This window comes from Saimiri boliviensis, chromosome 9, assembly GCF_048565385.1.
Source record: "Saimiri boliviensis isolate mSaiBol1 chromosome 9, mSaiBol1.pri, whole genome shotgun sequence".
NCBI classification, from domain to species: domain Eukaryota; kingdom Metazoa; phylum Chordata; class Mammalia; order Primates; family Cebidae; genus Saimiri; species Saimiri boliviensis.
The window spans coordinates 32,533,607-32,561,574 of NC_133457.1; the positions used below are offsets into that span (position 1 = coordinate 32,533,607).

Consider the following 27,968-nt stretch of genomic DNA (forward strand, 5'->3'; position numbering starts at 1 on the left):
AGTAAAGTGGTGATTGTTCTGGCTAAGAGGCCCTAAGTGCTAAAATATCAAAGCAGTATAGTATGGGTTCAAATCCTAGTGCTGGCACTCGTTAGCTGTCAGTCCTTAGGCAGGTTATGACTCTGAGTTTCAAGTTACTCATCTCTAAAATGGTTGTCTCTGCCTCCAGGACGGCAGTGCACACCTCCAGGCCCTGTTTACATTGTATTTGATGTGAATAGTGCCCTCTGCTGTTGTACCGTGTACTACTGAAGACATTTCCATCACATGCTAGACCTTACACAGGAGCCCAGACAATCTCAGGGGCTGCTCTTGCTAAATAAACAACAGAGCTTCCATAGTTTCCTCTGGATGCCTGGCCATATTCAGTTTCCTATAGAAGATCACATCTTGTTGATCTGATATAATATAAAAGGAGAACACGGACAGTGGAAAGCAAACAACAAAAACTGTTTTCAGAGCCCAACAATTCAAAAAGGAGGCATCTCAGAAAGCAAGAGGCGGCCTGGAATATGCCAGAATTCGGTAGAGCCTCTGAGATCAGATGTAACATCCACACTGCTTAAAGGCACGCAGTCTAGCCTGGGGAATGGACTGCATGTTTTGAACAGGACCTGGAGAGTCTCTGAGCTTCACCAGCAAGCTTCAGGTAAAACAGGCTGCACTGAGTTGGGGACCTTCCCAAGCCAGAGCATCTGCGGCAGTTGGGTGTGTCACCTAATCCAACTAGCCACCCAATTCAGAATAACTGTCTAAAAGAAAAAAAAAAAAAAAATCCTTCACGTCACAGTAGTGTGTGTCCAGAGTTCCATGTCATCAGGGGCCAATGGGTTTAATTTGCACATTTTAAAAATTGCCCACTATTTAGTTTCACTGGAAGGAAGTCTTCCCCGGAATTGTAGAAGTCACTATTCCTTTGGAAGGAGTTTAATATTTGCTTTGAAAATCACACTCACATACACAGGGGTTTCTTTCAAATGCTGAAAAGTCTTGATTAGAAAATTCTGTCCATGTTGCTGATTAAAAGAAGACTCAGTGTGCCACATCCTCAGTGTGCCAATCTTGCAATTTCTTAAGTTTCAATGCTGGATATATGTATGTCCTTGCTCAGGATTTGATTACTCATTCATCGATTTAACAAATATCTGTTGAGCACCAACTAAAATCTGGGTACTGGGTACACAACACAGGAAAAAGGTCTTTGCTCTTGTGGCGATTATGTCTGGCTCTGCCTGGAAAGGATAAAATCATGATCACCACTAACTAAAAGCCCAGAGGAGAGCTCTGAAGGAGAGGAACACGGTTCTTTTCCAGTGTGGTACAAAGAAGCCTGCTTTGGGGTAAAAGGAGACAGCACTGTCTTGAGAAAAGGATGCTTGAGTGGAGCTAGAAAGGAGGAGAGTCCTTGGCAGATGGGACACAGGGGAGCTGGAGGCTACAGAGAATGGGAGGCTGACGGAGGAAGTAAGAGGGGCCAGATCCCTTGGGGCCTCGAGGGCCACGGTGCTGACTTCCATCTTTGTCTTCAGAGTCATACAAAACTTCAGAACTCCTTTAAGCAGTGGGATGACAGGATTCAAGTTGTCTTTTTAACAGATCACTTTGGCTCTGAATAGAAAACCTATTTGAAGGGGAGATCTGTTATGAGATTGGAGCAGCCAAAGCGAGTGATGGTGGAGAGAGGTGGAGGGATTCCAGAGCCTCTGGGACCTAACACAGATGAGTTGTTTTTTTTTTTTTTTTTGAGACGGAGTTTCGCCCTTGTTACCCAGGCTGGAGTGCAATGGCGCGATCTCGGCTCACCGCAACCTCCGCCTCCTGGGCTCAGGCAATTCTCCTGCCTCAGCCTCCTGAGTAGCTGGGATTACAGGCACGTGCCACCATGCCCAGCTAATTTTTTGCACTTTTAGTAGAGACGGGGTTTCACCATGTTGACCAGGATGGTCTCGATCTCTCGACCTCGTGATCCACCCGCCTCGGCCTCCCAAAGTGCTGGGATTACAGGCTTGAGCCACCGCGCCCGGCGAGTCTTAAGGATAGACTGAATACAGGGGAAGGAGAAGGGAGCGTCAGCAGGGACAGCCCAGGTGCCATTCCTCTAGATAAGTGCAGTGGGCCCGGTGGGCCAGGTATGGGGAGGGGAAGAGTCATGGGCTTGCTCTTAGCTTGAGTGAGCCACAGGATGGATGGAGCTCGAGTCTTGGGGCACGGTGAGGGCTGAAAGTACAGACGGAATGGTCACTGGCACAGAGGTGGTGGAGGAGGTTCAGGAAGGTAAAGGGAAGGGAGAAAATGGGGCTGGGTGTGAACCCCGAGGAACTTAGTGGCAAACCAGGAGAATGAGGTGGGAAAGAACCAAGAGAAAAGCTGCTTCAAGGAGTGGGGGCGGTCCCAGCGTCAAGGCTGCAAGAGCTCAGGCATGAGGAAGACCCAATGGAGTGACTCACGGTCACCAAGTACACAGGCCTGTAAGAGCAGGACGCTGCCCCACATTGGCTGAGCAGTGAGGAGAGGACACCCAGTGCAGAAGATTCTTCCAGGGAGTCTGGCTTTCCAGCCCCCTCTCTGGGGTACTCCCATCTGTAAGATGACCCAGAGAGTCTTGCGTAGAACATGTGCTCCACACCAGCCACCTCGGGTCTTAGAATGAGGCAGGAAATAATTAGGTACATGGAGAGAGAAAGCTGCCTACCCAGATAAGTACAGCTGATTAGGATTAGAAGTTTTTACTGACTGAAAAAACAGTAGGTCCCATCCTCTCTGAATTTTCCCGGAGGAAAGTCAATTCTACATTATTATAACAGCTTTTACAAATTTACCTCTAAAATCTCCCTGCCTGCTCAAGTTTCCACTGACTTGTCCCCCTCCGTGCGATGCCATGACCTTGATACCAACATCCACCCACGTGTCTCTCCTTTGGAATCTGCATGCCCCACAACTAGGAACCTGTTAGGCAAAGGTGGCACCATCTCCCTCTGAGGCTGCAGCAGTGTCTGTCAGCGTCTGACAGGGACCCTCGTGTGCACTGCGTGTTGAATGTCACACTTGCCGAATGCATGCCGTCCCCGTGAGCCTGTGGCTGAGCTGAAACTGACAGCGCTCTGCGGCTGATCCATCTTCCAGCCAGTGGCTGCCTGCTCCTGGTGGTGGTTGGTGGGCCGGCAGCTGCCTTCTAGTCCACTGCACCGTCACCTGTCACATTATACCCTCAGATCCTGGAGAAAGACCTTCCTCCACACTTCAGCCCATCTGGCTTCAAGTCACCATTGCCTTGGCACTCATTCCACAAGTGGGCTCCCGCTGGAGTTGTTGGCTGGTGAGGGGCTGCTGCAATCTGTTCATTTGCTTCATGCTCCTGCCCCAGGGCTCTGTGTCCAAAGAACACGAGGAACCAAGCATCAGGAATACAGGGGTGATGCCAAGAGTGAGGAGCGAGCAGGTCAGGCAGGCTCTGCTGAGAGTGTGGCCTCAGCCATCAAAGGTGCAGTGAGCTGGATCCAGGTGACACTTGACTCAGGCTTTGGTGGGTTCGCTCAAGTCACCAGCCTCTTCCCAAGCAACTGGTGAAACGTCCTCAGGAAAAGCACCGCAGGCTGTTCAGTGCAGGGTGGGAAGCATCGGAATCACCTGGCACAAGAGTTGCTGACACTTGCACCTGGTACAACCCTTGTGCTCACCTTCAGGAATCACAGAGAAGACTTGAGAAGGCCAGTCTTGGTGGAACTGTGTTTCTAGGGTAGTTCATGCAGAGTCCAGAGAGGGAAAAGGGCCCTGGGGATCTCTGAGGACAGCCTGGCCTGAGGACTTGCTGCCAGAGGCTATGGCTAGCCCGTCTGCCATCAGAGGCCTTTGGGTCTAGGCCTGTCAAGAAGGGAATCTGGCAGGGTCTCTCTGCCCAGATCAGCACGCTTCCAAGGTCCTGAGGACTCTAACAAGGCAGGCCAGAGCTCCAACTAGCTGGAAATGAGATTAAGATACAGAGAAGCTCGCCATGAGCTCGAGCCATCCCCACCCTGGGGTCAGACTGCAGCTGACTTCATGCCCTTCTTTTCGTTTTAGTGATACTATCTGGCAGGCGGGAGCTTCCGGAGGAGCCTCTCTCCTCCATCCTTCTGACCTGCCCAGCAGGACAATGGCAGACAAGGCCCTCCAACCCCTCAGCTGTCCTGTTTTAGCAGCCTGAGATGTGATTTGGGTTGCCAGGGGCTCTGGGAGTCCTTGGAAGCTGGAGTAGCCTGCCCCCCTCAAATGCTGCAGAAAATCCACTGAAGATGAAACCCTGCTGAGGAAAACCTAGGAAGGCCATCAAAGTTTCTTACCTTCGATTCTTTCTTCTTGATTTTCTGAGGTAGACACGGTCTCTGAAGAAAGACAATCTGCTTGGTGGATACACTCCCCTCCCTGTAACACACAGAGCTGAGAATGAGCCATTTTATGCCTTGGAGGAACCCAAAACCTGATGCAGATGTTCCATCCCTAACTTCTTCACAGCAGACCACCCCGGCACTCTGACAGTTAGGAGTCAGAGGCACCTGCCCTACTCCCCCACTCCCAGGCCATCCCACCCTGCTTCCGAGGGGCTACCCCAGATGCCCACAAAAGCTTTTTGGGTATCCCTACAGAGTCAGCTTCCTAGCTAGACACACCCATTCCCTTAATGGGAAGTAACAGTATCTTGGCCAAATGAGGACACATTGGCTGGTTCAGTGGATCTCAAAGGAGCGGGGGCCTCTTCCAAATCTGTCTCTGGTAATGATGGCCAGGTAGGTAAGAACCTGGGTGATGAGCTCAGCCCTCCAGCTGCTACAGGACGGTGGGCAGAGGGCACGGCTGCACCCAGGATCTCAGCCACGCATGGCTCCTGTAGGTACACCAAAGATGGCGCAGCGCCAGGCGGGCCCCCCAAGTGGGTGCCCCCCAGGGCAGTGCCTGTTAACCAGCTCTGTCTCCATGAGCAAAGCAGGTGCAGGAGGGGCAGCTCGTATCTTATAGTGAATATTGTCTTCCCAGAAGGCAAGACCCCAGAGCTGCCTTTAGAGATGATAGAAATATTGTAAAGAAGATCACTGTTTTTTTTTTCCCTGCTTCCACCCTTCTGATGATTTTGTATTTTATTTTTAATTTACAAATAATGATTGTGTATTTATGGAGTAGAATGTGATGTTTTGATGTATGTTTGCAATGTGGACTGGTTAAATCAGGCTACTTAACAAATCCATCACCTCACATACTTAGCATTTTTTATGGTGAAAACATTTACAAGCTACTCTTTTAGCAATTGTAAAATATGCAAGGCACTATTGTTTATAGTAGCCACCATTCTATGCAATAGATGACCAAAGCTTATTCCTCCTGTCTGGCTGAAACTTTGTACCCTTTGATCAATCTCTCTCCTTTGCCCATCGCCCCACTCCCCACCCGCTGGTCAACACCATTCTCCTCTCCACTTCTATGAGTTCAACTTTTTTAGATTCCACATATGAGAAAGATTGTAAGGTATGTCATTCTGTGCCTGGCTTATTTCACTTAGCATAATGTCTTCCAGGCACATCCTTGTCATAAGTAACAGAATGTCCCCCCACACACACTTTTAATGCTGAATAGTATTCCACTGTGTATATCAGGCATCCCCAAACTTTTTACACAGGGGGCCTGTTCACTGTCCCTCAGACCGTTGGAGGGCCGCCACATACTGTGCTCCTCTCACTGACCACCAATGAAAGAGGTGCCCCTTCCTGAAGTGTGGCGGGGGGCGCTGGATAAATGGCCTCAGGGGGCCGCATGCGGCCCGTGGGCCATAGTTTGGGAATGCCTGGTGTATATACACCACATTTTCTTTATCCATTTGTCTGATGAGGGACACTTAAGCTGCTTCCATTTCTTAGTGTTGTGAATAAAGCTGCAAGGTCATGGAAATGCAGACCCCTCTTCAGCATACTGATTTCCATTCCTTTGGATACATACCTAGAAGTGGGCTTGCTGGATCGTGTGCTGGGTCTATCTTTAGTTTTTCTGAGAAACCTCCATACTCTTTTCCATAATGGCTATATTAATTTACAATCCCACCAAGAGCGTACAAGGGTTCTCTTTTCTCTATACCCTTGCCAACACTTATCTTTTGTCTTTTTGATAATAGCCATCCCAATCAGTGTGAGGCTCTATCTCACTGTGGTTTTAATTTGCATTTCTTAAATCTCTGTTTTGTAAATGTCTTTACATATTACTGCATTCAGCTACAAAGTCTGTAAGAAAAAAGAGGGAGAGGAATAATATTTGCTCCGCACCTATTTTGTGCTAGCGGCTGGGCTGGGTGATTTCACACATAATGGCTCATTTAAGCTTCACCTCAATGCTCCACGGAATCCTACTCCCACTTTTATAGAAGCAAACAAAAGCTTAGCTCAAGAGCAGGCTGGAGGTCACACAGTGAGGATTCAAACACAAATCTGCCCAGTTCTACGCACTTTTTTCTTTTCTTTTTGAGATGGAGTTTTGCCCTTGTCGCCCAGATTGGAGTACAGTGGTGTGATCTTGGCTCATTGCAACCTCTGTCTCCCGGGTTCAAGCAATTCTCCTGCCTCAGCCTCCAGAGTAGCTTGGATTACAGGCATGTGCCACCACATCCAGCTAATTTTCATATTATTAGGGTTTTTACTATGTTGGCCTGGCCGGTCTTGAACTCCTGACCTCAGGTGATCCACCCGCCTTGGCGTCCCCACAAACTCGCCAAATTCCACCCCAAGTGGTCATTTAAGGAACAGGGAGGTGGAGGATTAGGAAGTATTATTTAGCGGGTGGTAAGGTCTGAGACAGACCTGTCCCGAGCCCCTGGGCTTAGATGGCTCAGAACCAGCTGGACCTTCACATTCAAATACATTCTTATTGTGAGTCTTATCATCTGGAAACTGACCAGGAAACTGACTCAGAGAAGCTATGTACCTTGATCAACATGACACAGTTGGTAAGTGGCAGACTGAGGACTTGGGTTCAAGTCTTCAGGCCCCAAATCCAGGGTTCTTTCTATACCACTTCACTGCCTTGTGCCTGTCAAAGTCTTGGCTGAGAAAGAATATGATGGTCCCCAGTGGCCAAGGGGCTCAAAAGTGGCCACAGACTAGCTCCCCCTGGTGCAGTGACCCAGTGTGGAACCTGAGGAGCCCAGTGAGCCAGAGGAAGGACCGGGAAAGACATCGACTCACCATGATTCTGTACTCTCAATCACCCTGGTCACCAGCCTTGCCTCGTGCTGTCTGTCACTCTCCAGTGGTGGCTGTGCAGCAGGGCTTGTAGAAGGCAGAGCTCTGGGGGCCACAGGAGGGGCCTCCCTGCTCCTCTCATCAGCAGAGAGGCAGCCTGCTCCAGGAAAGGCGGGCTGAGGTTCTAGGCCCAGTTTCTGCCACTTAACTGGTTATGTGGCCTTAAGTATGTGACCAAGCCTCCCCAGCCTCAGTTTCCTCATCTGCAAAATGGGAATCATACCCATGCTTGCAACCCCACAGGGCAGTGAGAAGGACTAAATTGGATAGTAAGCCCAACATATACCTGGAGGGCCTTTTATGGTTGGTATGACTGGGCTCAAGGCAGGGCGAGCAGAACTGAGGGTGAACAAATGACCACGAATGTGAAATTTTAAGGAATGCCACAGCAAGGCCCGAAGGGCAGGTTTTTACAATCGCTTTGTGGAGCTACTGACCAGTGCCATGATCTTAGGCAAGTCCCTCAACCTCCCTGGCTACACTTTCCTCAGCTGTCAAATGGGTTTAATAATAATACTCATAGGATTTTTCTTTTCTTTTTGTGGACTGAAATTTTTATCTGTAAAGTGCCTACCTAGCCTAGCACAAGGCACATAGTAGGTGCTGGATTTCTTTTGCATTAGAGACTCTGGGTCCCCTCAGTCTGGGCGGCTCATCTTTGACATGCTGGGCAGTAATGACTCACAGGGCCCCCCCATGTGGGAAATGGGGTGCAGGGGAATTTTCTGGATGATGGTGGTTAAGAATGCAAAATGCTGGCTCTGCTGCTTCCCAGCGGGAATGTTTACATAACTACTAATCTCTTGCACAGGATTAAATAATTTATAGACATGAGGTGCTCATTAGGAACAGTGATCACTAGTACAGAGTAAGTGTTCAATAGAATCCTAACGATTACTGTGATTGTTACCTGGTAGTCTTGACGACGGGAGTCGGTAGCACACAGGTGAGCTGCCAGCCGTAGGCCGCCAGTGAGTTCACCAGGGGCACGTAGTCTGTCTGCACCTCGACACCCTGGGGGAACAAGGCCAGCATTAGTGCTGCTGCTGCCACAAGCCAAGTCCCAAGCAATGAGAGGGGACTATTCCATCTGCCAATCCAGCAAAGCAGAGAAGAGGTGGCGGCGCCCGGCCGCTCACAGGCTCCTGCTCCAGTGCTTGCTGACTTTAAAAGTTTGGAGTGAAACGGCCAACAGGGTATTTCTTGCTGGGCCCCAATTCAGCCTGTGACGTCGGCAGGGAATTAGAGACAAAAGATTAATCCATTAATTTTGTTTTATTCTTGTCTGAACAAATAGCCTCCCGTGAGTTTCACTGATGAAGCATAATTGTCTCGCCTCTGAGAGGTATCCAGGGCATGTAAGTACACGTGCTGCTCTGGATGAGTTCAGAGTGTGTTGTGGGGAGTTAACATACATTTGACAAATGGCCAAGTTGTTTGCGTCCAGCCACAGTAGCAATACACACATGCACATCCACGCGTATATGCCCACGCAGAAGCCACTTCGCCTATGTTATGTGCCCTACCATGCAGGGATGAATGAATCCTGCCATTTTTTTTTTTCTATTGCTAGGCTGGAATGCAGTGGTGAAATCTCAGTTCACTACAACCTCCACCTCAGGCGATTCTCCTGCCTCAGCCTCCTGAGTAGCTGGGGCTACAGGCACGTGCCACCATACTCAACTAATTTTTGTATTTTTTTAAGTAGAGACGGGGTTTCACCATGTTAGCCAGGATGGTCTCGATCTCTTGATCTCGTGATCTGCTCGCCTCAGCCTCCCAAAGTGCTGTGATTACAGGCGTGAGCCACCATGCCTGGCCTGCCATGTTTTATTTCAAATTAGGATCTGGGTTAACTAATATTTGTCTTTGAATTTAAAAACTCAGCCCCCTGCTAGCACAGGGAGAGATGTGAGGCCCCTGCACGGGCTTTCACCGCTGGGGGCGTTCTCACTGCAACAGGCCTCATTTCTTACTCCAGGCTCCTCACTAACACTGAACGTGTAGCCCCCACCCCTGCTCCCATGTAATTGGACTCCCCATCCCTTCTAGTTTGGCTTCTTGTAGTTGGCTTCCAAAAATCTCAAACGTGTATCCAAATTCTTTCCACCCTGTATGCCCATATAGATCATTTATCAAGTACTCTAGAACCTTGCTAAGTGGTGGGTGCAAAGGCATGGTCCTGGCCCCTGGAGGTCACCGGCTAACAGAGGCAACAGTACAAACGTGAGGAACTGGAAAACCTAAGGGCTCGCTAGCGGGCCGTGAGACTTTGAATGCCAGCAGAGGTGGGAGAGATCCCAGCCACAGTCAAAGCAGGCTTCCTGGGTCTGCACAAATTAGAAAGTAAAGCCAGGCCTAGAATTCCAAGGTCTGTGGTCGGCTTAACTCAGAGGCAGCGCGCGGGACTGTGGTCTGGAGTGCTCCACTCAGAGGGCGGCCATGCGTGGTGAGTGGCTATTCTGCTGGTGGCCCTTTGGGAAGAGTACCAGCTCATCTGGCTGCCCTGGGCGAGGGGGATGGAAGGGACAGCAGGGAACAACCTGTCGCCTCTCCTCAAATGGCTTTTAAAGCTTCTATAACTAGATACCAGTTCCAGAGTTGCTACCAAGTCACCTGAACCCCTGGTGATTAATTTGTCACTCGAAGCCTCAGTTTCCTCAGCTGTGTAAAATGGGTGCTGGCCTATGTCAGTGGTTCCCAAAGCACGGCCCCCGAGCCAGCAGCAGCAGCATCACTGGGAACTTGTGAGAAGCCCAGCTTCTCGGGGCCCGCATCCCTGACCTGATGAATCAGGAACTCTGGGCGTAGGGCCCCAGAATCTGTATTTTAAAAAGCCCTTCCCAGTAGTCCTGATGCAGCTAGGTCTAAGAACCACTGCCTAGGTGATCGTGTAGGTCTCTTCCGGCAAAAGAAAAGTCTGTAATTCTGTGGCCAGAATCTATCAGCTGTTGCCTCAAATCTAACTTCCCATTATTCTCCATGTGGGGAAAAAAAAATGTATTTTGAAGGAATCAGCTCTGTTAGAAATTCTGCTGCAACACAAGGGAACGGATGGAGCAAGGGGAGGAAAGAAGGAAAGTGCTAAGGTTTGAATGTGTCGCCCAGAAAGCTTCCACGTGTTGACAGCTTAATCCCCCATGCAGTGACACTGGATGGTGGGTCCTCGTGGGAGGTGTTTAGGTCAGGAGAGCTCAACCCTTGTGAATGGATTAATGCCAGCTCAAGCAAAGGGCTTGAGGCTACGAGTTCAGTCTGTTGCTCTCTCCCCACTTCTCCGCCCTTCTGCCACAGGATGACGCAGCAAGAAGGCCCCCACAAGATGCTAGGTCCTTCACCTTGGACTTCCCAGCCTCCAGGACCAGGAGCCAAGAAATGTCTGTCCTTTTTGAATGGTCCAATCTCAGGTATCTTGTTACAGCAGCACGAGTGCACTGAGACAGGCAGAAGTGGAGAAGGGGAAAGGGAAAGGGGAAACTCAGTAAAGGAAGGGGGAGGGGGGAAGGGAAGGGAGCAGAGGAGAGGTACAGGGATGATCCATTTACAGGAGGGGCCAGGAGAGAACACCATTCTGGTCCCTTCCCTGAAGCCCCTATCAGGCCAGAGATGGCCCAGCAGTTGTGACCATCCTTTCTGCCTGGTCTCTGGGCACACGCATGCCTCCCTTCCAAATCAGCACAGCCAGTATTCCTCCTGCTGGGTGCCACGCTCACCACCGGCTCAAGGAGCCCTGGGTTGCTCTATCCTGAGAACCCCTGCCCCCATCCCCATATTCCCAGTTTAAAGAGAGGAGGAAAAACAATTTTAAGGCCATACTCTGAAGCTTTGGGAGGTTATGATTCCTTAGGCCTATCAAGAATCACCTTCCCACTTTATCAAGCACTGTGACAAACCCGCCGTAATCAGACAGTAGCCATGGCAACCAGGACAAGCTTTGGCGCCTCACAAAGCCCTGAGTGGCAGAATGGAGTCCTTTTATTGGTGGCTGCATCCCGGGCTGGGTTTTCTCTGCAGGCACCCAGAGCTGCGAGACAATGAACCACCCCTGCTGCAGCCCGACCCGCCTGCTTAGACCACGAACCGGCTGCTTCCGTTTTGCTCCGTTTTATTTCATTTTGTCACTCTTAAAGAAAAAAACAGCAGGATTTCTCCCAAACATTTTTTTCCCCCCAGGGTAGGAGGTGTCAGCCAGAGGGTGCAGAAACATAAAGACCAAAAGCAAAAGGGAAAACACAGGAGCCTGAACCCTCAGCTCTCTCCAACCCTGCTTGAGAGAGCTGAGGGTTCAATCTCACGTGTTAATTTCTGGCCATCACATGGTGAGTTGACAAGTAAAATGCAAAAGGTAGGGGTGAGATGTTGCACTCTGCCAGACTCTCCCACTACACTATTTGGGATGGTCTTGGCTTAATTAATGTTAAATGTGGTTTTCTGTAAGCATCTATCAAACCCGTTTGCATATTATCAATATAGTAAGGAGATGGCATTTCTAAAATATGAGATGAGCCTGTCAGTGAAAGACGCTTTTAAGTCCATTAGCTAAGAAAGGTGGTGGGAAACATAACCGGATGGAAGGCTCTCTTTGATCTGCTTTTTTGCGACACTCCAGTGAGGAGAGAAGAAAGCACCAACAGCACTCAAAAGCCAGCCTGCTTATCAAACAAAAAGACATTTCTTTCTCTGAGTAGGAGCAAAAATTTTAATTAACTCTCCACTCTCCTGTGGTGGATACGTAATCTCCGATCACACCTGGAGTGTCGAAAAATGGAGCATGTCCTGTGGTTTTTCAACTTGTGTAAAAGGAATTCATTTGTATTTATGGCTCTTTTTTCCTTTGTTCCCTATAATTTCTCCAGTGGTTGCAAATCAACTGAAGAAACAGACATCCTACACAACCTTTCCTTACCCTCCAAAAAGTAGGACAACAGAACGTAGAGTTTACTAAGAAATGCACTTGTCATTTGATCATTTTTAAAGATCCTCTATGCAGGGAAATAATTGGGAATTCATAAATGGGTCCAGTGAGAAAGTCGGTATTCTGAATGTCAGTTTGCTCTTCTTTTCTCCTGTGCTTCATCCTGTGGAAGCAATCTGGGAGAAAAGAAGTTTGAAAGAAAATATTTTGCTCTTTACACATGATTGTAAATGAAGGAAGGAATTTGATTTCCCTTGTCTGAAAGGTGCTTGAGACGATGTCTGAAGCACCTGAACACAGTGACTGGGGACAGTTTGCCTCTGTTCCTGACATCCACGGGACTGAGCCCTTGCCCTTCACCCATCAGGGTACATAAGGAACAGTCCTGCAAAAACTACTTCTACATCTTTTGTAAAATTGCTACCACAACACGAATGCCCACAAATTACTGGCAGGGGGTGCTTATGCTACCCTTATTTTACTTATCAATTTTAAGTGTCTTAATCTTCTACCACGGGAAATAAAGGTTTAGTGCTGCCATATACATTTCTTATTTCCTTTTTATTTGTGTTCCAAATGGTTATTTTATAATTTAAAGTAAATCAAAAGTCAGTGTTTATGTTACCACAATTTTGCAAATATTGCTTAATGCTAGGTCAAATAATGCACTATGACCATGCCTTCTTTTTTATATGACCCTTTGTTTTTCCGGCAGTTAACTATTACTCAATTTTTTTTCCATCTTCCTGGTTGTGTATGAACCAATCACTAATTTATCCCACACGCTGCAGTACCTCTATTTAATGCCCATCAATAAATATTCCATGTGCCTAAATACGTTAGTTCCATTTTTTTCCCCCACTGGAGACATCATTTCTGAACCCTTGCTCCAATCCGGTCTGGTTGTTTTCCATCCCTGAGTTCTTCCTAAATTAGTGTCTATGGCTGGTATGTTCTCTTTTTTTGGTTTCCTCCTCATTTTGCAGGAGCACATCCTCTAGTGACTCTAGGCAACAATGCCCTAGAAGTCATCTGAATCCATGCATTTCTAAAAATGCTTTTGTTTTAATTAACAAGTTAGGTACGGAAGTCTGGGCTGATACTGATTTATCCGTCAAACTTTTGAAAGTATTCCTCCAGTAGCTTCTAGATGTCAGCAATGCTATTGAGATAATCTATTCTGATTACTAATACTTTAACTATAACCTGTTATGTTGCTTTGAAAAGTTTTAGGATTTTTTTTTTCCCTCCCCTAGAAGTTCCAGAATTTCATGACGGTGTGCTTGGGTATGGGTCTTTTTTTCCTCAAAGGATTGTCCACTCGATGGCCTTGCAATCTGATTCTTGTCCTTCGGTTCTGCAAAGTGTTCCCACCACCCACCGCCTTTGATAACTTTTCTCCACTCCGTTTTCTATCTTCTTTTCTTCTTTTTTCCTGGACCTGGTATTAATCAAAATGTGTGATAGATTGTTTTTTGTTTTGTTTCGTTTTGTTTTTGAGACAGTGTGTCCCTCTTGTTGCCCAGGCTGGAGTGCAATGGTGCGATCTTGGCTCACTGCAACCTCCGCCTCCTGGGTTTGTGATTCTCCTGCCTCAGCCTCCTGAGCAGCTGGGATTACAGGCATGTGCCATCATGCTCAGCTAATTTTGTATTTTTAGTAGAGACAGGGTTTCTCCATGTTGCTCAGGCTGCTCTCAAACTCCCGACCTCAGGTGATCCGCCCACCTTGGCCTCCCAAAGTGCTGAGATTACAGGCGTGAGCCACTGTGTCTGGCTAGATGTTTTAATTTTATTATCTTCCTTCACAATTTTCTTACTCTTTTAATTTTGCTTTCTGAGAGATTTCCTTCATTTTGTCTTCCAACTCATTATGTTTTTAAATTTTCTGGTGCCCTATTTTTAAGATCTAAAAGCTCTTTCTTATCCTTTGATTGCTTCTTTTTAAATAGCATCTCATTTTTGTTTCACGGATACATTTACTTTATCTTGTTAAGTGCTTTCTTCTAATCCCTGCATTATCTCTGCAGTGCCCAGGTTGCATGAGACAGAGATGGGGAGCTAGAGATCTTACCGCACCATGTTAGGACTTTAACCAATGCCCTGTTTTTCAGCTCTGCAGTTCACATCTCCCAACTTCCCATCCCATGGTGATTTGTGCTTTGAAAATCACAGTTTTTCTGGGGTTCTGCAAGAGACAAATGGCACTCTTCTTGTCCAGGTTGTAGCTTCCTCCATTTTGCTAAATGAATTAGATTCCTCTATCAACTTTCCATCTTCTAAAAATTCACTGAAATATTCATCTTCTACTTTATCTTCTTCTTATCTTTTTGTTTTTGTGGGCATTTACCTACCTACCTACCTACCTACCTACCTACCTACCTACCTGCCTACCTACAAGTGAACCTCATTATTCTTGGTAGCTATGTTCTGTAAAGTCATTGTTAACAGTGCATTAGTGAATATTGAACCATTGCTCATAAGAGAAATACAGGATTAGGGTCTTGCAAGCCTCTGGTCACAACATTTTTGTAAACTGATCAATACATAACCTTGTTTAATAGATAGTGTTGATTCATGAACACTGAGCTTACAGTCAGCAGTACTCCTGCCTGAACAAACCTTACTCACCACTGGTATTTTCGTTGTAAGCACATCATAGCATTCCCGCACTTAAAAAACTCTAGACAGTACTTCAGCACTGTGCTCAGGGGCTATTTTTAACAGCTAAATCACCAACAAAAAGCACAAAAATGTGAAAAATGTGGCACTATGTGGACCACAAGAAGGACACTTGTTTTTAGTATGAACATCGAAACCTGGTGCAGTATCACCTTGTTCGACCTTAGCTAGAAACGTGCACATAAGGCAACTCAAAATTTTTGCTGTTCTGCACATGTTTGCAAATGACCACAAATGCCATTTGTATTGATTTAGGGGTTACAATAAATTTCAGTAAGCAGATGAATTGGCAAATATAGAATCTGAGAATATGAGAATTGCCTATATCTTATCTAATTATATCATTCCTTTAGTTTCATTTCACTGGGATTTTTCCGAAAAGAAATAGATGCCCGTGTCCAATCCCCCGCATTTACTAAAATGTTATTATTTTAATGTTTAAAGGCAACACTGGAAGGCCTTTCTAAATAACTTAGCATCCAGAAACCAAAAAATAAAAATGACAAATTTGATTACATAAAAACTCCTATGTATGATATAAAAGACAAATGACAAAATGGAAAAATTTTGCAGCTCATATTACAGACAAAAAAGGACTTCTAAAAACTGAAAAGAAAAAATCCAGCAAACCAAATTTTAAAAGGGACAAAGATATGAAGAAAGATCACAGAAGAGAAAATTCCAACACCCATTAAGTGCATGAGAAAAATGCAGACTCTCATGAGAGAAATGCAAATTAAAACTACCCTGAGATACTATTTTTTCACCTATCGAACTGTTAAAAATCCACAAGTTAGGCAACCTGCTTTGTTGCCAAGGCTGTGGGGAAGCACACGTTCTTGTACACTGCCAGTGGAGGGGCTCATTGATTCAACCCTCCTGGAGAACCATTTTACAGTATCTTTCAAAATTACAAACACATTTACCCTTTGACCAACAATCTCACTTCTGGGAATTTATCCTACATATTAAAAAAGAGAAATGCACAAAGTTATTCACTGGATAGCTGTCTGCAATAGCAAGACACTGGAGACTACTCAAGTGCCCATCAGTGCTGGATTTGTGTTTAACATTATGTTTCACCCAGACGACAGCTTGGAGAACTGGGCAATGGCTGGCTGCTCATGTGTTGAGCCGAGGCCTATGGGACAAGGAGGGGCAATGAGAGGGAATGAGTTCTATTCTAGACACACTGAGTTTTAGGAACCTATGGAGATGTCCAGGAGGCAGCTAAATGAAACAGACTGTGGTAGACAGACTAATGGCCCCAAAGATGTCCACAACCTTATCCCAGGAGCCTGTGAAAATGTTCCCTTAACATGGTAAAAGGGATGTGGCCAATGTGATAGCGCTAAGGATCTTGAGATGGAGAGTTTAGCCAGGATTATCCAGGCGTGCCCAGTGTAATCACAGGGTCCCTTCCAAGGGACAGGCGAGAAGGCCAGAGTCAGGGGAGGGGATGTGATGGCAGCAGCAGAGGCTGGAGTGATGCAGGGAAGGGGCCATGAGCCAAGGAACACGGACAGCTTCTAGAAGGTGGCAATTGTAAGTAACAGATTCTCTCCTAAAAGTCTCCACAAAAAATGTCCTGTCAACACCTTGATTTTAGCCCCTTAATAATCACTTCAGACTTCTGACCTCAACAAATCTAAGACAATAAACTTGAGTTGTTTGAAGTCACTCAATCTGTGATTTGTTGCAGCAGCAACAGGAAACGAACCTGCAGCTCAGGGCCAGGAAAAGGTTAGGATGGGGATAAACACTCAGAGGTGCTGACAGACACAGGGTAGGTGAAAACTCCTAGAGGGCTGAGGCTGGCTGAGGGCTGGATTTCCTTGTGAGGAGGTGAGCAGAAGATGAACGAAAACATGGGCTGAGTGAGAAGGAATCAGTCCTTGGACAATCCAGCGTGGGAAACAGACTTAAGAAGGGACTTTGCGCCACGTTTTCTTTATTCAGTCCATAATACTACGCAGCCATAAAAAGGAACAAATCATGTCCTTTGTTGGACATGGATGGAACTAGAAGCTGTTATCCTCAGCAAACTAATGCAGGAACAGAAAATCAAACAGCACATGTTCTCACTTACAAGTGGGAGAGCTGAATGATGAAAACACATGTGAAAACACATGGACACATGGTGGGAACAACGCACATGGGACCTGTCGCGGGGGCGGGGAGAGGGAGAGCATCAGGAAGAATAGCTAATGGATGCTGGGCTCAACACCTAGGTGATGGCCTGATCTGAGCAGCAAGCCACCATGGCACAAGTCTGCCTGTGTAACAAACCCGCACATACGCCACTTGTACCCTGGAACTTAAAATAAAAGTTGAAGAAAAAAAAAAAAGAAAAGAAGGGAATTTGATCGTACCATCAAATATCTCAGGAGGGCAAGTCACAAGAAGCCTGGAAACTGTCTCTGGATGGATGGTGAGGTCTGGGAAGGCCACAGGCAGGACTCTGAAGGAGGGAAGTGGCTGACGGCAAGGTCAAGTGGCAGCTGCTAGTTCAGAGGAGGCGGAGCATGCCAGCACGTTCTCAGGGCTGCCTGGGCCCTGCTGGGCACACGCTGGCCACAGCGGCACTCAGGAGGTCAGGGGTCCTGCTTTCATATGGCCATGGAAAGTGGAGATCCAGAGGCGGGGCAGAGGGGAATGCCAAGCCGGAAAGAAGGGCCACTTCACCTAACAGGTGGAAAGCTGATGCTGGAACACGGGGGTGCGGCACTATTGCAGAAAACTCCATGTGGTCCTCAGGATGCTTTGGGCAGGGCTATGCCTGGGACCACTGTTCATTCATGAATCTCCACAGTCAGCCAGCCTGGCTCTGTGCTGACCACTTGGGAAGCCTCTTCTGCCCCAGGAGATCCCAGTCTATGGGTGAGGAGAACAAACACGTGGTTCCCATTAGTGGAGCCCATGGAGGTGAGGTGGAGGGAGGGAGAGGGGAAGGGGTGACCTGCTGCGCTGTGGGAAGAGAGCAGAGCCCTCAGCCTCCCCAGGCCTCCACAGGAGGAGGGGACAGCTCGCTGGCCAGCTAGAGATGTTGTTTTCTCCTTTGTTTTACACACAATGCCCCAGAAAAACATTTTGCTGATATGTAATTAGGCCAACATAATAGAGTCTAAGAGAGCAGTCTTCTCATTTTAGACAACTTTGGCTTTCATAACGTTCAAAGAGAATAATTTTTTTTTTTTTTTAAAAAAGCTTAGTTCTTAGATGCAGAAAAGGAGGCAGAGGAAAATACATGTAGTGCATAAAAAGCTTCGGTTCCGAGACTCTTTACACACCCACCGCTGGTGAATTCACATCTTTGCCTGATTTTCTCTCCCAGGTAAGAAAGGTGGCAAACTCAATAGCCTTTTTTTAGGAGCTCAATGAAATAAAAATAATTGTTTTTATTACATGAAGCATACTGTTTGGAAGAATGGTGTCTATTATGACCTCCCTGTGTCCAGTCCGCTTCCCGACACAACTCGACAGCTCCTCCCATAAGAGGGAGATTCCCTCTGGTCACCCCTTGAATCTTGGCTGGTCTTGGAACTTCCTCTGACAAACAGGATATGGCACATGTGACATTACGGTCGTCCTGAACCTAGGCCTCGAGGGGCCTTCCTGTTTCTGCTCACTCTCCAGGACCCCTGCCTACGCCATGAGGACAGGCCCAGGCTGGCCTTCCGATGATGAGAGACCCGTGGCTCCGCCAAGCAGCAGGCATGTGAGAGATGCCATCTCGGAGCTGGTAGCTGCGGTCCACCCATCAGCGCCTGCAGGCACATGCGTGAGCCCGTGAAATTAGTCAAGCCTCATCCAGATCAGCAAAATCACCCAGCTGACCAGTGCGGGTTACGATTTTAACTCACAAAGCTTTGGGGAGCTTTATCACACAGCAGAAGCTAACTAGTAGATTACTATTATTCTAAGAAGAGCCAAATAGCAGGCAAACCTCTAGGAGGAAAGTTGCATTGAAAGTCACCTCAGTTGATTTGAGAGAAATACAACGATATAGTTACTGTCAAAGGGGAGTGTTGCTGATTTGTCACCACACTCAAGGCTGGCACACCTATCCCTTATTTTCTCCAGGCCAGACACTGTGGTCTTGCATTACCTCTGGAGCGCTGACATCTAATTTATGATAACCTACCGTGAGGCCCAGCAGTGCCGCCAGCTCGCCCTGGAAGAGAGAGATAAAAACCCACACTGGGTAGATCGTCCTGGCTCGAGACGTTGCCCTGGCTTCTCCTAAATCACTATGCCGAGCTGGCAAGGAAACCAAACCTGCACGTGCAAGATAACACTCTCCTGGATTCTGGGACACGCTGGGTGATCTGGTCCCAGTACGTGTGGTTTCTCTAAAGTCAGTTACTTGGAAGTCAGAAAGAAGAAAGGGGTTACGGGATGGAAAGGCAGGAGATGGCAATGCTGGCCCTATTATCAGGGCTGTCTGCTCACACACACCTGCACGGGCAGAATGAGAACCAGGCAAGGCATGCAGCCACGCAGGGCTACCTGATCACAGGGAAGGTAATGAGGCCGGATGTGCAGAGGCTCAGGGGTGACACTGGGGCCAACTCTAACCCACAGCAGGCATAGGCACTGCAGTTCTGACTGTGGTTAAGCAACACAAAGCCGTCCCATCCTGTCAGCCGCTCATCGGGACCACGTACGCAGCACAGGGCTCCTGTCCTCCAGAAGCTGACATTTCACACGTGCCTTGAATGCTTCCGGGTGAGGGGTACTCCCAGGCCGACTTAGAAGCAGCTTTGTTTGATAACAATTAAAAAAGAAACATTTTCTCCATCCGGAGACTTGCCAAGGCCCTCGCACTTGCTTTGATGACAGAGGAAACTAGACTTTCTGGGAGTAAATGAGACTTACCACTTCCTTACTCTCTTTAGCCCATCAGAGATGAAAGGGGGATTATATCCTATCTTTAACCCTTCTTTCTGATTTTTCACCTTACCTATTACTTAGAAAGGAGATCGAAAAAAAAAAAAAAAGAGCTTTTCCAAACTTTATAATTAAAAGATGTTTATTTTGGAGTCGGGGACTTGGGGAGAAAGCTAGTCTGTCTGCAGAAATTCTAGAACCAAAACACTGTCAAAGTGATCCCCTCCACCTACCAGCAGTAGATTCCCAACAGCTAACCCATAATCGTAAAATGCAAACCCAGAAGAGGTCTCTGAATAAAGGCCGATTCAAAATCCTAAGGTGGGGGGCCGGGCGTGGTGGCTCACATCTGTAATCCCAGCACTCTGGGAGGCTGAGGCGGGCAGATCACGAGGTCAGGAGTTGAGACCAGCCTGACTAACATGGTGAAACCCTGTCCCTACTAAAAATACAAAAAAAATTAGTCGGGCATGGTGGCGTGTGCCTGTAATCCCAGCTACTCAGGAGGCTGAGGCAGGAGAATTGCCTGAACCCAGGAAGCAGAGGTTGCAGTGAGCCGAGATCACACCATTGCATTCCAGCCTGGGCAACTGAGCAAGACTCCGTCTCAAAAAGACAAAAGAAAAAAAAATGTGGGAGGAGGGGTGGAAATGGAGATTAAAGGTTATTTCACTGTCCTAGCTAACAACGAACGGAGCCACACAACACACCATGTGCTGGCCTGTCACAGCCTTGACTCACTAAGGAAAGTATTGGGTAAGTCATGGGTTGCTGGGAAAAACTCAACACAACGGGATTCTCTCTCCCTGACTTTCTCCACCTTGTAACTTCAAGGTGTCATGTTCTCAAGCCGTGTTGGGGCAATCACAGTTGACCAATATTCTCTTTGTGGTGACTCAACTGTCAGTATCATGTTGCTATAGTTACCACAGTTCTAGCTCAACCCTCCCTCCTTATGCCCTGCTCTTCTTTACACCAAATTGCATCACACTAGTCCCACAGCATGCTCTCTGAGGACCCAGCTCTGACAGGGCTTCTGAGGTGCCAGAAACCTCCAGCTGGAGTATCCTGCCTTCAGGACACATCAGACCTGTTCATGAGTCCAACACCGCAAGTCCTGCAATCCACTTCCCACTCTGTCTGGCTCCCTGCTCTACCAGAGATAAACCCACCAGAGCCATAGCAGATGCTCTGCTGGTCCCATCAGCATCTGCACTGACACCTACCACGGGACAAGCTGATGATGAAAAAACCAAAGTCAAGAAAATTAAAATGATCTCAGAGAGACTGGCCAACTCTATTTGGGGTCCTCTAGAAAATCCTCCCATCACTCTGTTCCCTGCGCTGCTACTTCGGCATATTGATCACGACCTGGCACTTACTTGTTTTTCCGCTCCTGCACTAGAACACAAACTCTGTAAAAGCAAGGAGTTTATCTTGTTCCTGTTGAATCCCAGGCACTTAAGGAAGTATTTGTTCGATAATCAGTTGCTGAGTGATTGAATAAATGCACCTGTCCTAGCATGGGGGTAGGTTCTGCCACCATTGTTTTATATTCTCAGTCTTATCAAAATTGCCATAAATCACACCTAAAATAATGAGACATGAGTTTGCCACCAGAAATGTGAGTTAATTTGCCAGGATGCTGTGTTACCTTTTTTTTTTTTTTTGAGACGAAGTCTCACTCTGTCACCCTGGCTGGAGTGCAATGGTGTGATCTCAGCTCATTGCAACCTCTGCCTCCTGGGTTCAAGTGATTCTCCTGCCTCAGCCTCTGGAGTAGCTGGGATTACAGGTGCCTGCCACTACACCCAGCCAATTTTTTATATTTTTAGTAGAGATGGGGTTTCACCATGTTGGCCAGGCTGGTCTCGAACTCCTGACCTCATGATTCGCCCGCCTTGGCCTCCTAAAGTGCTGGGATTACAGGCATGAGCCATTGCGCTCAGCTGTGTTAAAATTTTTATGGGCATTTTGTATGTGAAAGTTGGAAGTATATCCATGTATGGAAATTAGACGCACTCATGTACTGACCATCAAGCACAAGGCCATTGTTAAACTGGCCACACACAAACTTGTTCCTTCCCTGTTTCTGTGCCATTGCAGTGACAGAAGGCCTTATCAGGAGGTAGTGTCTGTTTCTCCATCTCTTGACTCTGAGCTGGTTTTGTGACTTTCTTTGGCCAATAAGAGCTTAACAAATTGTGATGCAAACCGCAGCATGAAATAAGCTAGCACACAGGGGCTTGCCCACTTGCCGCTCTTGGGAATCCTGTGGCTGCCATCCCGTGAAGAAGTTCAGGTTAGCCTACTGAATGTTAAGATACACAAGGCTCTGTTGTTCTAGCCAGCTGCCAGACATATGAGTGAGGCTACTTTACATCATTCAGCCATCAGCCAACATATGAGAGAGCCCAGCAGAGATCAGCAAGGTCGGTCGCCCTATGGGAGAAGAACTGATCAGATGACCTGAAGAATCATGAGCTAATACAGGATTATTTGAAGCCACTGAGTGTGGAATGGTTAATTACACAGCAAAAACCAACTGATACAGACTGTAAAACAAAACATCCAACAAACATTTAATGGACACAAGTCTATCTGCTTCTTTCAAAGTGACTTTGTCTTTGTGTAGGAAGGTAACTCTGCAGAATCCTGTGGCTCAAATAAGTTTTAAATAGAATAATGTTTTCGTGCTAATCCCTACCCCGCACCTTCTTGCCCAAACCCACTTCTGCACAACATCGAGAATTTTCAAGGTAAAGTCAAAGGTAAATTTGTTTTCATGGGATAAAAATTCACTAGTTTCAAAAAGTAAGGACCTCAAGAAAATGAGAAGACAAGTCACAGACTATGAGAAATATTTGCAAAATCAGTATCTGATAAAGGACTTTTATCCAAAATATACAAAGAATTCGTAAGACTAAACAATAAGCAAAGAAACAACCTAATTTTAAAATGGGCAAAAGATCTGAACAAATAACTCACCAAAGAAGATACACAGGTAGCAAATAATAAGCATATGAAAAGATGCTCAACATCATATGTCATTAGGGAAATGCAAATAAAACACAATGCCATGACACCCACGTTCGATTGGCCAAGATCCAAAACACTGACAACACCTAAGGCTGGCGAGGATGTGGAATAACAGCAACTCGAATTCACTGCTGGTGGGGACGGAAAATGGTGCAGCCACTACAGAAGACAGTTTGGCAGTTTCTTACAAAACTAGACATACTCTACAATACGATCCAGCAATCATACTCATTGGTATCTACCCAAATAAGCTGAAAACTTTTGTCCACACAGAAGCCTACATACACATGGCTGTTTATAGCAGCTTTATTCATAATTGCTAAACCTTGGAAGCAACAAAGATGCCCTTCAGTAACTGATAGAGAAACTGCAGTAGAACCATACAATGAAATATTATCCATCACTAAAAAGAAATGAGCTATCAAGACATGAAGGAGCCTTAAACCCATATTACTAAATGAAAGAAGCCAACTGGAAAAGGTACATGCTGAATGATTCCAACTATACAACATACTGGTAAAGGCAAAATTATGGAGAAAATAAGATCAGTAGTTTTCAGGGGTTGAGGGTAGGGAAGGATGAATAGGCAGAGCACAGAGGATTTTTTAGGGCAACAGAACTATACCGTATGATACGATAAGAGTAGATACATGTCATTGTACATCCGTCATAGCCCATAGAATGTACAACACCAAGAGTGAACTCTAATGTAAAGTATGTCTTTGGGTGATAATGATGTGTCAATATAGCGTCCTGGATTGTCACACGTGTACCCTGTAGTGTGGCATGCTGATAGCTGGGGGAGGCCATAGTGGGAATGGGACGTATGGGAACTCTCTGTAGTTTCCAGTTCAGTTTTGCTATGAACCTAAAACTACTCTAAAATATAAAGTTTATTTTTTTAAAAAAAGTAAGGACCTTGAATCAAAAGTGACATGAATTACAATGATAGCACTAAAAAATATTCATGGTTTTTCAAGGCCAAGAGAACTGAAGTCAGCAAAAACCCACCAGTGGAAAACCAATAAAATAAAATAAAATTGTTCATATACTGAAGTACTCTATGGCCATTAAAAATGAAGTAAAAGCCTAATAACAGAAACATTTTCAGAATATAGTTACATACAAAAATGTATAATAGTGTGAAGAGTATGATCTCATTTTTGTAAAAACATGCAAATGTAGACAGAACATACACAGGAAGCATTATCCTAAGATGTTATGCAGCTGTCTTCCAGTGATGCTGAAAGCTGGGGGATATTTTGCTTTCTTTTCTTTACCTGTATTTTCTAAATTATCTTTAATGACCACGTGTCACTTTTTTCAACATCTTTAGTGATATATAATTTAATATCTTAAAATTCACCTATTTAATGCCAGCAATTCAGTGGTTTATAATATATTCAGAGTTGTACAACCATCACTATAATCTAAGTTTAGACCACTTTCATGAGCCCCACACAAATATCCTGTACCTATTAGCAGTCACCCCCCTGTTCCCTCACCCACCCCTAGGCAACCACGGTCCACGTTCTTGCCTCATCTGGACATTTCATATAAATGGATTCATGTCACACGTGGTCTTTTGCAACTGACCTCTTTCACTTTAGCATCTGTTCAAGGTTCATACATGTAGTGTGTATGTAGTTTATTCCGTTTTATTGCCAAATAATATTTCATTATATGGATATACCACAGTTTACCTATTCATCAACTGATGAACATTTAGGTTGTTTCTACTTTTTGGACATTATGAATGAAGCTGCCATCCACATTAATGTACAGGTCTTTATGTGGACATATGTTTTCATTGCTCTTAAATATAGGGGTGGAATTGCTAGGCCATATGGTAACTATGTTTAACATTTTGAGAAAGTGTCCATGGATCCCTTTTCTAAAAAGAAAAAAAGTTACAAGCATGAAAGCAGAGGCCTCTTGGCCTCACTAGACTAGTTCTCAAGCCTTCTTAAGTCTAATTTGCCAAGTGATATAAGCCAAGAAAATACTCTCTTCCACTTCACCCAAAAAAGGATGTTTAAAGAGGCCACTGATTGAAAAGCAGTGTGTTGACATGCATGCCCAGCTTATTCAAGTTGGAAGGGGTCAGGGTGGACCTCCAGTCCAGTGGCTCCTGGACCTGGCTGAATTTTTTATGTGCAGATCCCTAATCTCCACCCCCAGACCTACTGACTTTGAGTCTCCAGGGAGGCAGGGTGACTTGGGAATGCTTATTTTTGTTGTTTTGAGACAGAATCTTGCTGTCACCCAGGTTGGAGTGTAATGGCATGATCTCAGCTCACTGCAGCCTCAACCTCCCAGGCTCAAGTGAGCCTCTCATTACAGCCCCTCTGAGTAGCTGGGAATACAGGCACACACCACCATGCCCAGCGAATTTATTTTTAAATGTATAGAGACAGGGTCTCACTATGTTGCCCAGGCTGGTCTTGAACTCCTGGGCTTAAACAATCCTCCTACTTCAGCCTCCCAAAGAGCTGGGATTATAGGTATGAGCCAACCAACCAGATGTGAATTTTTAATAAGTCCCCAGGTGATACTGAGGACTAGCAGGGTTTGGGAACTACTGCTGTAGTCCTTCCTGTCCAAAACATCAGTCCTAGTTAGTGATGATGGAACATCTGAGTCATACCAGCATCTGGGAGTTGACAGTCCTAGGCCTCAGCCACTTCCACTGCTGAAGAGTTCCACATATACTCTCCAGTTGGACCTAGTTTTCCCCTTACAATCAACAAAAACAGTCTACTTCCTTTGTCACAAGTCAGCCCTTCAAAGACATGATGAAGCCAGCTACCTGATCGTCCTAGTATTTTCCCTCTCCAAAGATAAACATGTCCAGTTGTTTCCCAGCATTTCTAGGTGTCTGCCCCATCGCTGTATCTTGAGTCTGTTCGTGTTTCGCATCCAACGTGGCGGTCATGCCGGAACCTAAGGCTCCAAGTCAGCCAGCACGAGACTAAAGGAAAGAGGGAGAAGTCCTTCGTGCCTGCGTTTTCATAAAAACGGATGTCTTTTGGTCAAAGATCTCTTTTCTAAGCAGTGCCAACCTCATATGATCCAATGATTTATTCAATTAATGTTTGTTAAAAACCTGCAACACTAAAGGAACTAATTTGGATCCAGAATCCATGAATATAAGGAATAGCTGGTCTCCGACTCAAGGAGCTTGCATAGCAATTTGACAACTTAATTTTTCCATTCCTAGGTGAGGTGAAATGTGGTTGTTTCAAAAGGAAGGGAGAGAAAAGCCAGCTGACAGTCTTACAGATGGTCCCATAAAGATGGTGGCATTAAGGTTGGGCTGGAAAGGGTGAGCAACTGCCTCCGAAGTGAAGATCTGAGGGGGAGGAAGTCTCAGCAGCAGGTGGGCAACCACAGAGAAACAGGCTGGGATCTGGAAATGGTCACTGGGTCACAGCCCAGAGCACTTGGAGGGAAGTAGGAGAGACATTCTCGGCCTGTATTAAACTCTTTTTCATTGGAATTGCTATCAAATCAGGTATTCTCCATTCTATATTATTGATTTTTTGAGCTTAAATGCAATTTTTTTGATACTTAACTGTATTCTTATTACATTGTATTGGGCTGGTTTTGGTCTAACATTCATATACTAAGAGGTAATGAGATTGGAAGAGGTTTGAGAAGTCAGGGAAACCTACTCAAAAAAAAAATGTGGATTAGATCAGTAATTTTCAAGATTGTTTTGTTTCTTTCTTTATTTTATTAGTAAGATTCTTTCTATAAGCATCAACTATAATTTAGAAACAACATGTATAAACAGATACATTCAGAAAAAGCAGCTCTGGTTGACACTGGCATGGGTGGCTGGTCCAGTGTCTTCCCCACTCTCAGACATGCCCTGGCCTTCTTCCCCCTCGCCCAACTAGATGCTTTTGTGGAGTCCGAGAGCATCCACATTCTTTAGATCCTTAGGGCCACCCAGGATATTCTGTGGCTCCCAGAATCGGGTCTCTTCAGGCCCACCACCTTCTAGATCCCTACACAAGCCCCTGAAAAAGATGTGAACAGGACAAGGCACAGGATGGCAGCAGAGGGACCAGGAAGAAAGACTCCTCCAACGAAAGCACATCCTTGCCAAGCGCAGCCTCTCAACCAGTTATGTGCCAGCCACAGGCCCTTCCTTTTTATTTAGTTGTATTAAAAGTCTTGGCCAGGTGAATTCCAAAGAATATATTTCAAGGACTGGTGACGAGTGAACACATAACTACAAGAACACCCTCCAACCTTTTATGCTCACTGACTTAATACACTGCAGTTCTCTCTGGAGAACCATTTGCCCTCTCTTCATCTGTGGCTCTCAAACTACCTATGCATTTGAAAAGCTCTTTTAGGGGGCCACATGGAAAGCATAAGAAATGGAGGCAGCCCCTAGGAGCAAAGACCAGCTCCTGGATAACTGCCCGCAAGAAAACAAGGACCTCAGACCTGCAACCACAAGGCCAGCAATCTAAGTGAGCTTGGAAGTGGATTCTTCCCACCAAAGCCCCTAATAAGGAACACAGCTCTGCTCACATCAATTTCAGTTTAGTGAGACCCTAAGCAGTATAGGACCCAGTTCAGCCCACCTGGATTTCTAACCTACAGGAACTGTAAAATAAGTAAGGGGTGTGTGTGTGTGTGTGTGTGTGTGTGTTTAAGGCTCTTATAGAATTATCTTCCATCCTTTTATCTCAAATACACTGAGAAAACCTAAAGATACAGCCCTTGTCACCTTGAGCCCTTAACTTGCCACAGGATGCCTAAACATTATTTCTGGGCGTGTCGTGAGGGTGTTTCTGGAAGATTAGCATTTGAATTGGTCAGCTGAGTAGAGTAGATGTCCCTCCCCAGTATGAATGAACATCATTCAGTCACTGAGGACCTGAACAGAACAGAAGTGCAGAGGAAGGCTGAGCTAACTCTGCCTGACGGCTTGAACAGAAGTGTCCATCTTCTGCCCTTGTTGCTCCTGGTTCTCAGGGCTTGGGACCTGGACTGGAATCTACACCAGCAGCTGCCAGCTCTCAGCCAGTGAACTACACCACTGGCTTTCCTGGGTCTCCAGCTTGCAGACACCAGACTGTGGGACTCCTCAGCCTCCATAATCACGTGAGCCAAAACCTTGTAATAAACTTGTGTGTGTGTGTGTGTGTGTGCGCGCACGTGCATGCG

At 46.2% G+C, this 27,968-nt stretch overlaps 2 protein-coding genes across 6 annotated transcripts in view; one reads left to right on the forward strand and one right to left on the reverse strand.

Annotated features, from left to right (window-relative positions):
• The window catches only part of OXNAD1 (oxidoreductase NAD binding domain containing 1), a 108,551-nt gene that overhangs the window by 74,619 nt on the left and 5,964 nt on the right, over positions 1 to 27,968 (forward strand). For both annotated transcript variants that reach the window (XR_012519190.1, XR_012519191.1), the window contains exon 9: positions 1 to 27,905. This exon is cut by the window's left edge and continues 22,090 nt beyond it. The gene's annotated coding sequence lies outside the window, so the exon portion shown is untranslated. The remainder of the gene's footprint in view (positions 27,906 to 27,968) is intronic.
• RFTN1 (raftlin, lipid raft linker 1) overlaps positions 1 to 27,968 on the reverse strand; it is a 207,440-nt gene that overhangs the window by 3,339 nt on the left and 176,133 nt on the right. For 3 of the 4 annotated variants that reach the window (XM_003924931.4, XM_074405688.1, XM_074405687.1), the window contains exons 8-9: positions 8,167 to 8,270; positions 4,320 to 4,401 (exon numbers count right to left, since the gene is read on the reverse strand). In XM_003924931.4, coding sequence (XP_003924980.1) covers positions 4,320 to 4,401; positions 8,167 to 8,270 — 186 coding nt within the window. Of the gene's footprint in view, positions 1 to 3,893; positions 3,958 to 4,319; positions 4,402 to 8,166; positions 8,271 to 27,968 lie in introns of those variants that run through there. The other variant, XM_074405689.1, reaches the window with a different exon arrangement.